Source organism: Vespa mandarinia, chromosome 1 (genome assembly GCF_050613455.1).
Source record: "Vespa mandarinia isolate Hongniang chromosome 1, ASM5061345v1, whole genome shotgun sequence".
NCBI lineage: Eukaryota > Metazoa > Arthropoda > Insecta > Hymenoptera > Vespidae > Vespa > Vespa mandarinia.
Genome location: NC_140810.1, coordinates 10,005,001 through 10,019,822, shown reverse-complemented (window position 1 = coordinate 10,019,822; position 14,822 = coordinate 10,005,001). Strand labels below are relative to the sequence as shown.

The following is a 14,822-nucleotide window of genomic DNA, read 5'->3' as shown; positions in this document are numbered from 1 at the left end:
ATAGTATTTTAATGTACGTATCCAAAATGTATTTAAAAGTTATTTCTAAATGAAATAAGGATTATTCTCAAAGAACGTAAAGAATAATACATTCGTTGATTCTTTATCCTTGTAACCAATGATGTGCATAGAGATCAGTAAAGAATAGAATAAAGTAACGAAAAGCGATAAAAGAACGATACAGTGTCTCTGCAGATCCGGCTATACGGCGACTAGAGGAATAATGTATAAACGGACATTCACAGCGAACAAACCGGCAAAGACTTGTTGGTTAAGAGGGTATTTTTAGTACTTCTTCTAGCGACGTGCGGAACAAATCGATCGGTCTTACTCGTCAAAAATTGATTCGCTTGTTTCATAAGAAGTGCTGACAGCGGTACTTCCCAATGGCACGGACTTATATCTTCGAAGTTAATATATTATACACATTATCTTCGTAAACCGTCGATAGCGAATCAAAATCACGAAGCTTTTTTAATTCGTCTTCATTTCGATAAATCTATCGAATCGAGAAGATTTTAACGTTTCATTTATGTAATAATTTAGATATTAGTTTAATTTCTTTTTTTATATTTTTTCAAACATCCTCGATTAACGATTAGTATTCGAAGAAAAATCGATACGTAAATATCATTAAGAGACACAAACTGTTCGAAGTTACGTGTTCTTTGTACACATAAGAAAAAAATACATATATCCTAAGTAGTACTAGACGTGAGCGTACTCTTAAAACGAAGAATTGCAAAGTTTGGCTGGAGTTCGGATAGAGGAATGAAGATCCTCCTTGTTTTCTTGCGATGATGTTTCCTTACAAATCGAATACTGATATCCTGAACACGTACGCGAATCATTCTTTTTTTATTCGTCTTGCTGGAGAACCACGTTTAAAACATCAACATGAAAAAAAAAGAGAAAGAGAAAGAGAAAAAGAGAGAGAGAATAGAAGATATCGGATATCTCGAGATATTTCAGATATCCTATTAAATATTAATAACTTTTCGTCTTGGAAATCTTCGTGCTCATAATTTCGAATAATTTATCTTAAATTCTCTTGATCGAAATTGACCAATAGTTTATCAGACCAACGAACCCTCTTAATTACATTAATTAAATAAGAGTATCGCGTATTTTGTCTCCTGTTACATCATAATTATGCTTTTTTGAAAAAAATAAAAAATAAAAGACAAAGACGAAAGAGATAAAAGAAATAATATTTAGAAATAAAACAATTTTTTTTATTCTTGATAAATCTCAACAAGAATCATCAAAAATGTCTAAGTGAAAAAATTAATAATAAATTGTCCTAACTATCAATTGTATCCTGTCTGGACGTTTAGTCGGTTGGGTACAATAATCGGAAGGCAATATTCAGAGCTTGAAACCTCGTGAAAGTGCTGCACCGTGAGCACCCACTAATGTGTATCTTGACTCGGGGTGAGGAGCAAGGGTAGCACCCTAACAAATTTAGGACTCGTTAAGTTCCACTCGTCGTCCTTCGTCGTCGTCCTCGACCCTCCAACATATCGTTCGCAGGTACACGCGTATACGCGCTTAACCACGAAGATAGAAAGAGGAACAGAGAAAGAGATAGAAAGAGACAAATATAAAAGAAAAGAGAAAAGGGATAGAACCATGGAAAAGGGAAAGCCCCGTAAGTATTATTGTAATTATACACTTAGGTTTATTTCCTGTGTGCCCGCCTACTCGGCAAGGGCTGATAGCATTATATGCCGCTGGGTCCCTAATAAAAATAATAATAAGAGTGTTAAACCGCGGCGGAAGCGATGTTCACCTTTTCATCGTCCTCTACCCTAACCACGCACTACTCTAAGCCACGATATGTACCAGAGGAGAACATTCTGTAATGGACGAATACGTACGTACGTATGTGTGTATGTATGTATGTATGTATGTATGTATGTATGTATGTATGTATGTATGTATGTATGTATGTATGTATGTATGTATGTATGTATGTATGTATGTATGTATGTATGTATGTATGTATGCATGTATGTATGTATGTATGTATGTATGTATGTATATATGTATGTATGTATGTATGCATGTATGTATGTATGTATGTATGTATGTATGTATGTATGTATGTATGTATGTATGTATGTATGTATGTATGTATGTATGTATGTATGTATGTATGTATGTATGTATGTATGTATGTATGTATGTATGTATGTATGTATGTATGTATGTATGTATGTATGTATGTATGTATGTATGTATGTATGTATGTATGTATGTATGTATGTATGTATGTATGTATGTATGTATGTATGTATGTATGTATGTATGCATGTATGTATGTATGTATGTATGTATGTATGTATATATGTATGTATGTATGTATGCATGTATGTATGTATGTATGTATGTATGTATGTATGTATGTATGTATGTATGTATGTATGTATGTATGTATGTATGTATGTATGTATGTATGCATGTATGTATGTATGTATGTATGTATGTATGTATGTATGTATGTATGTATGTATGTATGTATGTATGTATGTATGTATGTATGTATGTATGTATGTATGTATGTATGTATGTATGTATGTATGTATGTATGTATGTATGTATGTATGTATATATGTATGTATGTATGTATGTATGTATGTATGTATGTATGTATGTATGTATGTATGTATGTATGTATGTATGTATGTATGTATGTATGCATGTATGTATGTATGTATGTATGTATGTATGTATGTATGTATGTATGTATGTATGTATGTATGTATGTATGTATGTATGTATGTATGTATGTATGTATGTATGTATGTATGCATGTATGTATGTATGTATGTATACTGATTGCATGCTATATATTCACATGACCCTATAAACCATTGTGCGAAACTCCTCTATCGTACAACTTGTTCAAGCTAGAGTTTATCATCGAAACAAATATTTTTATCTTTCGCAAGAATGAATCCAGTTTTTTTACTATGTTTTTAATATTATATCGAAATTAAATTATATTGGAAAAAGAGTTAAGGTTAGAACCAAAAAAGGACACTATGTATAACCATTCCAGAAAATATACATACATATATATATATATATATACTTGTACAAACAGCAATGTGTGTATTCACATAAAGATGTGTGTGTGTGTGTTAGCCTATACATAGAATACAGATGTACATAGATTTATGTATATACTCGAAGCTACTGTATAGCGTAGAGAACATGGCATAGAACCCTATACAGTGATCCTACATCTACGTACCGTGAGGTTTTGCGTGGCATTTGGTGGATACCACAAGGGTCGTTCGGGACACCTTCTACGATGGTGTGTATACTCGACATTGCGCGGATCACAAATCAGTCGTAAAACCTAGCCGCGTTTGAAACTTTACGGTTGCTCACACTTCCTGGCGAGAGTATAGCAACGGATGTAAAAGAAAGATTCTAAAGCGAAAATTTGATGCAAAAAACATCGAAGTCTCGTTTCGAGGAAACTTCTTTCTTTGTTTCTTTTTCTTTCGTATAAAATAAAAATGGGTTTTACGCGTATTTGAAATATAAAATAAACGTTTCAGACACGTTACGATTACTCAGGTTTACATCACTGTTTTAATAATATTTAATATATTCGACATAAACGCGTTATCATGATCTGAATTATTTCAAATTTATCTAAAAATTGGTCATGAAAGACAAAATGATATTTCTTGAAAATATTCAATAAGTTTCGAGTTAGCGTTCAAAATTTCGTTTTAGAAAAATGTATTGGAAATTTTATGAACGTTGACCTCAATCCACCCTCAATGTATGAATAATCGTGCGTGACTTCTCTCTCTCTCTCTCTCTCTTTCTCTTTCTCTCTCTTTCTCTCTCTCTTTCTCTCTCTCTCTCTCTCTCTCTCTTTCTCTCTCTCTCTCTCTCTCTCTCTCTCTCTCTCTCTCTCTCTCTCTCTCTCTCTCTCTCTCTCTCTCTCTCTCTCTAACCCTTATAGAGCAGTGTTAGTTAGTGACTACCACTCGAAGACCCTTCTTTACCAACGAACATACGCTACCACTTATTTCTTTCCCTAACCTGAGCCATCCCTCCGTTCACCTGCACTTTAATGTCGCTCCAGATACTCCAACTCGTCGAGACTAATATGACCTCGGCACGAAAACGCGACCACCATAGCAACAACCGAACGTTTTAATAAGCAATCGAGATATCAAAATTCCTTCTAATTCAATAAAACTTCATAATTTCTCTACGATCATAAAATCATTATCATTGAAAATCATTATCATTAAAATCATATCTCTCCTAAATTGTACTTTTACGGTCATCTTAATCATATAACTATCGTTACAATTTTATATGGAAACAGAAACGGATAACTACTAGATTCACTAAATTCAACTATCGACAAAGGTACTTATTAAATCTGATACATTATGAGCTAGCAAGTCACAGTAGCAGTCGAACTGATTTATGCACGAAACTGTTCCGCACTATCGTTCCCAATATCGGCTTATAGAATTAATACCTCGAAAGGGCTTAACGTGGCGTACGTCTAAGCCAATGACGAACCTCATTCTCCGGTATAGGAAATCTGTCCTGAATCGATCTCAATCAAAAGAGAACAAAAATAAAGAAAGTGATAGAGAGAGAAAGAGAGAAAAAGAGAGAGAAAGAGAGAGAAAGAGGGAGACATCAGCATAAAAGATTTAAAAAAAAAATCGAAAAAGACGATTTCATGTGTTTAAAAAAGGAAAACGAAGACGAAGAAGAAAATTCTTGCTCTTTCTCCCTCTTTCTCTCTCTCTCTCTCTCTCTCACGCCTTCCATTATTTTCAATTTGTGTAAATTAACGTTTCCGTTCTGCGCGTCTCCGTGAAGGACAATAAATAAGGGGCCAAGCGAGTAGTAAATATAAATCAGGAGTGATTGGATGTAAGTGGGGAGCGTTATGTGTCCCCAGCGTCCCGTGTGTGGGGTCGACCGCGGGTATTCTATAGTTGTAACGTAGTAGACACGTACGCAGTTTTCTCTCTCTCTCTCTCTCTCTCTCTCTCTCTCTCTCTTTCTTTCTTTCATGATGTCTCTGGTGGTAAAGTCGTAGAACAATCTATGCTGTATCCACGTAGTTCGCATAGTTCACTGGCGAAAAGAAGAAAAAGCTCGAGTACTTCGGTTGGCGTCGACATGTCTCGCAAGTACCGCGTGTCTGTATCTATCTGTATAAGTGTATGTGCAATAGAGAGAAAGAGAGTATGAGAGAGAGAAAAAGAAATCGAAATCGATTCCCATTTATCACGCATCACCATCATTTTCTCCCTTTCATTTTAATCCTTCTACATCCATATCCTTCGCCAATTGATGTGTTTCATTTGCCAAACGATATTTCGATATCTCTTATTCTTGCGAATTCTTCGTTGTAGAGATAAACATTTTGATGTAGAGAGAGAGAGACAGAGAGAAAGAGAGAGAGAGAGAGAGAGGAAGAGAGACAGAGAGAAAGAGAGAGAGAGAGAAAGAGAGACAGAGAGAAAGAGAGAGAGAAAGAGAGAGAGAGAGAGAGAGAGAGACAAATGATCGGAATGTCATCGTCCTTCGTCTCGAAGTACATGTAAAAAAGTCGTCAGATATTGATAACTTAATAGACCTATATTCGATAAAGTTACTTCGTTAGTCCTATCGTCTCAACAACGACTATTTTTTTTTCGATCAGGATGACAGAGCGAGTAGAACTGTATTATAACAAATGTGTTAATTCGAATTGAAGAATACTTTTGGTCTCGCATTCGACGTAAATAAAAACGTAAAGAGTTCGGAAGGGACCATCGAGAAAGGGACCATAAAGAAAGACATAAATATTCGAAAGATAAGCTCGGACGAAAGTCGGGTTTCGCAGTCTTTTTTGTCTTACTATATTTTTTTTTGTTCTCTCTCTCTCTCTCTCTCTCTATATATATATATATATATATATATATATATATATACATATATCTTCTATCCGTGCACAGGTGTACACTTGCGGGACACAGGTGTAGGCAGAAGAAATTATCGATTATGCAATCTCATGGCCCAGCGTGGGCCAGCAACTCGTACACCCACGCGAAAAGAGACCTAATGTTCGTATAACATGCTAACACAAGTAAATACAAACATATATATACACACACATACATACACGCGCACTACTTTTCTTGGCTCTCCTCTTTCTCTCTCTCTTTCTCGCTTTTACAATTTCGTAATAAATATAAAGTAGTTCTAGTACATCTCCATTGCACTAACCGACATTATTAATTACTAATTAACCAACGTTAATTAGTCTTTCCTATCGTGTAGTTGACGAAATCAGCGAAGAGACTTTATTCCCATGACACACGTGACGATTCACTCAGATTTTTCGATTGCCTTATTCGATTCTTATTCTACAGAATTTCTTTGTTTTTTACTTCACGAAAAATAATCGATGATACGTTGACAATACAGATTTCATGAGTGTCCTTTGATCAATCAACTTTTCGTCGAAAGACGATTCTCACGTAATTAAAACGAGAGCCGATATTATCTCGAATTTGAGATGACAATGAAAATCGTCGTTATTGGCGTAATTGCTTTTGGATATTTTATCGAAATTTCATTACGTCGTCGAAACTATTTCATTCATTGTCTGGGACTGGCCAACGTCTGTCTCTCAAAATTCACATAAAAACAGTTACGTTGATTAAAATTAATAAGCTAGCATACGAACGTTATGATAATGTTGATTCTTTAATGAGTTGCCCAGTGACGTATCGTATGGACCGCGAGAGTACAAGAATTTTAATTGATTTCATATATATTTATGGCGGCTACATGTCGTTACAGTGATGACCATTCAATGCGCATTAATGCCTCGTTTGTTGTTTAATCATTGAATAATTTGAAATTATATTATTTTGCAGCATCGCGCGTTTAATTAAAATGTTTATTTAAACCGCCGCGAAATTGATTACAGTTCTTTAGTATTAATAAACGATCACTCAATAGAAATTTGTCAAATAAATAATATATGCGTCAATATGCGAAGACTCACGAAACGAATATTTGCATGGACGATGCATCTTCGTTTTTTTTTATTTCTTCACTGATAATGTGTCCTTCATCAATTTCATCAGAAAGAAAGAAAAAGAGAATAAAATAAGAAAAGAAAAACTAATAATATATCTCTATAATCTCTCATTTTTTAATTACAAAATTAATGGTTAATTCATATTCCTAGTTCATAATATAAATTTATAATTTTTATTAAACACGAGCAAAATAAATTATGTTATAGAAGAATAAAATAACGATTTCATTTTCGATATTTTAAAAGAGAATGTTTCCTTCGTCTCGATAGTTAGTTCGTGATCCACTAATGTGATCCACTGTGAAAGAGCGTTTACTTTCGACGTTTAATTCACGATGACGCAGTAAACGTAGACGGGCCAATCGATAATCACTTCGTCAGAGTGGCCAGGACTTGCGACACACATCGGTTTATTTTTCGTCGTTACTTTTTATATCGACTAACTAACGAGCACACTTTCCTTCCAATATTTTAATTTATTGAATTTCCTAACTTATCTCGCGATTCTCGACATGTCTAAGGATAAATCTTGTTTATGGGAATTTTTAAATATTTTACAAAATTTATCGTCGACGGCGTCTTCTAAACGAATAACTTTAATCGTCGCATAAATGTAACACCTGCGATTAACTTGACTACTCTTATTTGTGAACAAGCGATTAACACTCTGAAATATGAAAAACGGTAATACGTGACGAGAATAAAGAATATACTCTCTGGTTAATGTGGATCTCTCCCATCATCGTTATTCCGTACGAATGCTTGGAGAAGTAGAAGTCCGGGAAAAATAGTGAGTAATATTCATTGATCCTTGAATAATCATCATTCAAACGATGAATACATAATCGATCTAAAATATCAATTATCGTGGGTATGGATAAATAATTAATAGATATTATAAAGATAAGAAAAAAGAAATCGTGTTTGCGAAGGATTAAAGATAAATAGAATCTGTAAGAAATATTACATAGAAGATAAAATGAAAGAAATTTCACATATTTTTATCAGAATTAAAATTAACATGTAAATTAGTTTAATAGAAAAATTATAAGCACGAAAAAAAGAGAGAAAGAAAGAGAACAAGAAAGAAAGAGAAAGAAGAAAAGAAGAGCGATGAAAAGGATCGAAGAGAAAAATCAAAGAAAAGAACGATTACGTCGGATTCGCGTTATCGGGCGTAACAGTACGGCTGTAATCTCATCTAGGCACTCAGCTCGTAGCGACGGTTTTTATCCTATTACGTCACATGAATAAACTAAAGACCTGCTGGAGGTCTCCGACGTTCAAAGAGGGAGAAGGAGAAGAAGAAGAAAGAGAAAGGAACATCGTAGTTCTGTACAGTGGTTCTGCATCGGGGCACGTTACTCTCTCTGGAACCTCATGTGTTTCGAGTCGCTGATCTTTCGAAGCAAAGGGTGTATCTCTTTCTCTCTCTCTCTCTCTCTCTCTCTCTCTCTCTCTCTCTCTCTCTCTGTTTTTCTTCCTTTTTTCCCATCCGTCGAGAAACATCTTTCGTACCGGCAAAATTGCTGAACTTCGATTGATTCTGTATAGATAGAGAACTCTACTATCACTTTCTTTTCTTTTATTTCATTCTTTTTCCGTTTCCTCATATATGCAGGTACCTACGAAAAAGGGCTTTCTTCGTTACCACGTTTCAGCTCGTGCACTTCCTTGAATATTTCATTAGGAAAACACTCGACGATAAGTCGTTCCCCACCTTTTTACGTTCCTCCCCCGATCTCCGATCTCGTGTCGAAGAGAAAAGCCAAATAGATTTATGGAGTCGTTACGAGTCTACGTTCGATGTCTCACGATTAGATTTATTTTACGAGGGAAGATGATTTTTATGCTTTCTTAATGGGATGTCGTTGTTCTTATTCTTATAGAGGTAAAGTTAAAAACGATATAATCTATGAATTCTCTTTCACCCCTGAATGATTTTAAATAATCGTCTCGACAGATTTGACTTTCACGGAAAAGGCATTTTAGACGACTTGAAATGAACGACTGAAAATGGAAAGCAATCGAAGACAATGATATTTATAACTTAAGTTAAGTTAGTTATTTCTTTCTATCGGTAATGATCGATTCTCTTATCTCATCGATAAGTATCTTTTTTATACATACTTATAACGTTATGTCGAACGGATGTTATTCATAAACAGTGAAACGTGTAATAATAAGAAATGAAACAACTTGATTCTCGAAGGAAATCGATCGTTACAAGTGGGAAAGAAAAAGAATGGAGGATGGAAAAAGTAGAAAACGAAGAGTGAGCTAGCGTATGAATTATGTGACGCGGGAAAGTGCCAGGCAGAAAAATAAAGAAAAACTTTTCTATGTGCTCCTTTCATTTTTTCAAATATTTCGATGAGGACAAACACTGTATCTCTCTGTTCCTCGATACGCGATCAGCGTGGAAGAGATGTGGTCATTCTCTAAATGTGATATTAACAGTATCAAAAGGGTATATTGAACATGAACTCTTCCACTTAAAATTATTGAAAATGGGCTATGATTGAGTTGTATTATTAGGTTGACTTGACACAATTACTTTGTTTATTCAATTAACACATTTTTTATTAAACTTCGTTAAATATTCACTTTATTATTATTCCTCTAACAAGAGAATCAGACATATCTAAGAATCGGACATTTATGTTACTCATAGTATTTTATATGTGACAACAATTACATAAGTATATTCATATACTTTGTTAAAAAATAAATCGAAACACTTTACATAAAAAAAAAAACATCAAGAGAGAAATAACTTGGAAGAAATCTCTCGAAACGCAAGCATAAAAAACAATTTTTATATAGTACAATGTTAATATAAAAATTTCTAGGTAGAGCTCATTTTCTGTAGATTTCAAAACACATGGTGTCATCGAAGAACAAAACACAGCACTTAACGACGATAATAAACTAGAAGTGAAGAAAAGAGTTGATAAACTCACCGTGGGATTGGGCATACAGCGTCGCGGCGGCGGCGGCATAGGATCCGGTGCGGCACGATATGGTGGTGGAGAATACCTGCCCGAAGGGAAGCAACCAGGGGCGGTGATCGGTGCCCCGTGGAGTCCCTTGCTTCCCATCATCTTGTCCGGCGAGTACATCATCCTGCCGCTGCCGGTGATCGGTTTTCACCGACTCGCTTCACACCGCACGCGCGCGCGCGCACGTTAGGCCTAAAACCGGCAGCAGTTTGAAAGGAAACGATCGCACCAACACCGACGGCCGCTCATCAATTGTCTTACGAGGATTCTTTGCATCTGTAGAAAGTCTGAGATCGGAAATCTACAATCCAAATTCCTTGTTTCTCTCACTCTCTTTTTCTCTCTCTCTTTCTCTCTCTCTCTCTCTCTCTCTCTCTCTCTCTCTCTCTGTCTCTCTCTCTTTCTTTCTTTTTCTTTCTCTCTTTAGCTTTTATCGTTTTTGAAACTGTTTTATTTATTTTTTTCTTCTTCTTCTTCGTCTTCTTCCTCGTCACATTGTCAAATTTCGCACTCTCGATCAACGAATTAGTCCGTCCAACTGAGCCAACGTCTGTCGAAACGTTGACTTAAACTCCTGCATGATGCACACCACGATCTAGCACGATCATCGAAATAGTCACAACAATATTTCGCGACACCTTTCCTTCGTTGATTCCTTTAATGGATGTATTCACTTTTTTTTGTCACCGAACTGTCTCTCCTTTCTCTCTCTCTCACTCTCTCTTTTTCTCTCTCTCTCTCTTTTTCTCTTTCTCTCTCTCCCTCTCTGTTTATATCTCGAAAATCTATCGTTCGTGTTCGAAAGTGAACACGGTTATTCCTCAACTTTAATTAAGATCGACAATGATTTTTTATTTATTTATGTTTATTTTTTTATTTAACTTAATCGTAAAATAATGTTAACACAGCGAAGCAGCGAATGTTGACTCGACAGAAAGCCACTGGTCAAATCATATAAAACCGTGGCTTGAATCGCGCAGGACCGTACGTGGATCTGGTCCTAGAGCTCCGCACTTTTTGGCGCTGACTGGCCGGCGAAGAGTGCTCTGCGGATGAACTCTTCCAAAGAGGGGGTGGGAGTGGGTGAAGGGTGCTCCTCTAAGGGGTGGTTTACTCCGGGTGCTAGTAGTGGTGGGATGAAGACTACGATATAGAACGAGGGGTTGTCAAACCGCAACGACGAATGGAAGGCGGAGCTTCGAAATGTTAGCGCATGCGTTCGATCCCTTTCGCTTGGTCGGCCATCTTTCTTCCTGCCTTCGTATGGGTGTCGCTAACCGCGACCACCCGTTTCTCTCTTTGCATCCACCTCTTCGATCCGACACCCCCGCCTTCCTAACGTATCTCTCCTTCTTTCTCTCTTTTTCTTTCTCTCTTTTTCTTTCTCTCTCTCTTTCTCTCTCTCTCACACACATACATCTTTATTTCTATCTCTCTCTTTCTCTCTCTTGAAACTCCAACTCCATTCCTGTCGGAACCCTCCACCAAGAGACTACTATGAGGACCAACCAACTTTACCCCGTTCCGGTGTCTCCTCGTCGACACGAGGATGCGGTCTTCTACCTACTTTTCTTGCCCCACCTTTTGGCTCCTCTTCGAGCACGCGAGATCTGGTCGAGCGATCTGACTGTACCTACCGGACTAACTATATACGTACCGAGTGCGTGGCTGACTACTCACAATCGTATCTACTACAGTCGGACTAGTGGTAACTCCAAGAGATTCTTCAAACGAGCATTTGACTGAACTTACTACGTTTGTACTACTTTGAATTTTCTTGGAACTTGACGATAAGAACAAGGTAGTAATCTCAATCGATTAAAGCGATCGGAACGATCGGGACAAATGTTCGAAAGTCTATCCATCCTTCTACTTACCAATGGGCTATCAATTATTTATCCAACGGATTCCAATCTCGCACGATCGCCTGCTCTTCGATAGCAATCCGAGCTCTGAGGGTGAGCAATTTAGGCGGGCCGTTAAGCGACTTATTCGTCGGCTTTCACGGACGGCGGTCAAACGTCGTTCGTTATTTTCATCGGAAGGCAACCTTAGGGAATAGCGACGCTTCCAAGTTAGAAAGACCGGCTAGAAAGGACAGGAAGGACAGTGCCGTTCCTGAGTGTGGTGGATGAAAGAAAGGATGAGATGGGAGAGATAGACTAAGAGAAAGAGAGAGAGATAGAAGGAGGGGGCCTCGACAGCAGTCGTTTTCCGAGGGATGTTGGCCGGAAGGTTCCCGCGGGGCCTGTGTTATCGCCTCGGCAGGATGACCAGCCCGCGTTATCAAATATTAAACCTACTTGCACCGGCAGCCTATCCTCGACAAGGTATCCAAAGCCTCCCCCTTTTCGTCCTCCGCTAGTCTCGCACCAACCATCACTGGCTACCGCCAAAACCTATACCCATTTTCAACCACCCAACTATCAGGAAAGAGAGAGAGAGAGAGAGAGAGAAAGAGAGAAAGAGAGAGAGAGAGAGAGAAAGAGAGAAAGAGAGAGAGAGAGAATCATACACTCTCGTCTATTCAGTCTACCCATGCTTACGTTCTTGCTATTATATTGTTGTTGTTGTCCTTATTTGCCCGCAACAACGAAAGAAATCCACATTAGGCCCGCGAAATTGCTTGTCCGCAACCGTTTCCGCTGACCTCGAGGTAAATCGGTAAAAATTGATTTTCGAGTCGGCCAAGGAGGAAACACGAAAATTTAAGGCTAAGTCACGACAAAAATTTGAAGCTAAGTCGTAGAAACTCTACACCTTGGTCCTAAATTTTTTTCTGATGGAACGATAAAAGTTCAGAAGAAAATTAACTGAAACTTCTTTTTAGTTTGATAATCGACAAAATAGATGTTTACTTTATTTTTTATTTATATTTCTTTCTTTATTGTTTATTGTTTATTGTTTTGTATTACTTATCTCTGTTATTCTGTTCCTTATTAGTTATTCATGCTATATTAAATATCGTTTATTCATAGTAACGAACAAACAAGATATATGTAAATCAATTCACATTAAATATTTCAATTTACCGATCTAAAAACATTCGCCTCGAGAATCATCAAAGAATAATTTTTTCGTTTGTCTAGCACGATGTTTTCGATATCAAACCACGCATAAATTATGAAAGAACTTTGATATGGACTCTCTTTCTAATTACAAGCCGATACTCCGTAATTCGAGGTAGCAACAATTCCGTGGTAAAAATAACAGTAGATGTCCATCACGCTTGAACGTACAACGATGAAAAAATCGAAAATATTTGATAGCTATGTACGTATAACATGATGAACTATGGAAAGTGTACCGTGAATAGTTCAGAAAGTATCGTGAGCGTTGAAAACCGCGACATGCATCGAAAGACTGAAATCCAAGTAAAAAAACAAATATCAGGTAGATGTCGATTGTGAAGTTATCGAAAACTTCGGCTTCTAAAATAATTTATCATGGGATATTGATGTAAACAGACTATTTACAAAAGTATATTTTGAATTAAATATTCATTATTTTCAACTTTTATATATATCATATACATATATTATATATTTGAATATATATATATATATATTTTATTCTTTCTTCGTCAAAATTTTGTTTGTAAAAATTATCTCTTTCTTTTAAATTTTTCCCTCTTTCTTTTAAGTTATTTTTTTTTCTATGCAAGCTCCGAATATTTCCCTATCTCCTGACCTCGCTTTTGATGACAAAGCAAAATGTGTCCTGCAAATGGAGCCGACGTAGCACAACGTGGATTCACAACGCCGACTGCCATGCGGCTTTTGAATTAGCAAAAGAGAGTGAGAGAGAGAGAGAGAGAGAGAGAGAGAGAGAGAGAGAGAGAGAGAATAATAATAACACAGGTTCGAAATAAACCGGCGTGGTAGTTCGAAGCGAGCTAAATGAAAGTTACCCGGGAATTACACGACTGTAATACCGCATATTTCCAATCAAGCTAATGAGTATAATCGGCAGCCGTTAGCTGTGGGGTCTGTGGGTAAGTTCGCCCTGGAAATTCGGGGGATTCGCGTCCTGTCGTGTCGTGGGTAAAGAGTAAAGGTGAAAGGGCACTCCGGGTCGACGAGTACACTATACAAATCGGAGGAAACTTTTTTCGAAACCGTTGTGTTTTTTCATCGACGAATATCTGGTGAAAAACTGTCAAGTGAACTGTCAACTGTCTAGTGCAAAATTACTATTGTTTCGAAATCACATTGACTCGTTCTTTTTAAATATCCTTTTATATTTATAAAATTAGGAATAAGTTAATACTGTAGTTGTGATAAGTCAAAAAAGAGATTTTTTTTCTATTTCGTAATGGTAATATTCAAGTAAAAATGTAACTTGTTTCTCTCTCTCTCTCTCTTTCTCTTTCAGTGATAAATTTCAACGAACAGACATGTGACAGGATCATTTAAGCCCTCTCATGATTGTACGAATTGGAATTATGGTTATGGAAATAATGCAGGTGATCAATGATCGCACTCGGACTGCGCGCGTAATAAATCAAGCGAATGCTAGATTTCATTATGATTTGGATAGATATATTGATATCAGATTTACAGTGAACGAACTCAGCTTACAATTAGTATACCTTTATAACAATGATTTTATACATTCAAACCTGTCGTCGAATCGAAAAATGTACATTTTTGACAATTGATAGAATAAAAAATATAATAATATGAAAAAGAAAATATCAAAGAAAAACATAATTCTAGATAAAGGAG

At 36.5% G+C, this 14,822-nt stretch overlaps 1 protein-coding gene across 3 annotated transcripts in view; it reads right to left on the bottom strand.

Moving 5' to 3' along the window:
* The window catches only part of acj6 (abnormal chemosensory protein 6), a 39,306-nt gene extending 28,197 nt beyond the window's left edge, over window positions 1-11,109 (bottom strand). For all 3 annotated transcript variants that reach the window (XM_085656142.1, XM_035875433.2, XM_035875434.2), the window contains exon 1: window positions 10,057-11,109. In XM_085656142.1, the coding sequence (XP_085512268.1) occupies window positions 10,057-10,218 (162 nt within the window). In that variant the 5' untranslated portion in view covers window positions 10,219-11,109. The remainder of the gene's footprint in view (window positions 1-10,056) is intronic.
* Window positions 11,110-14,822: the final 3,713 nt, after the last annotated feature.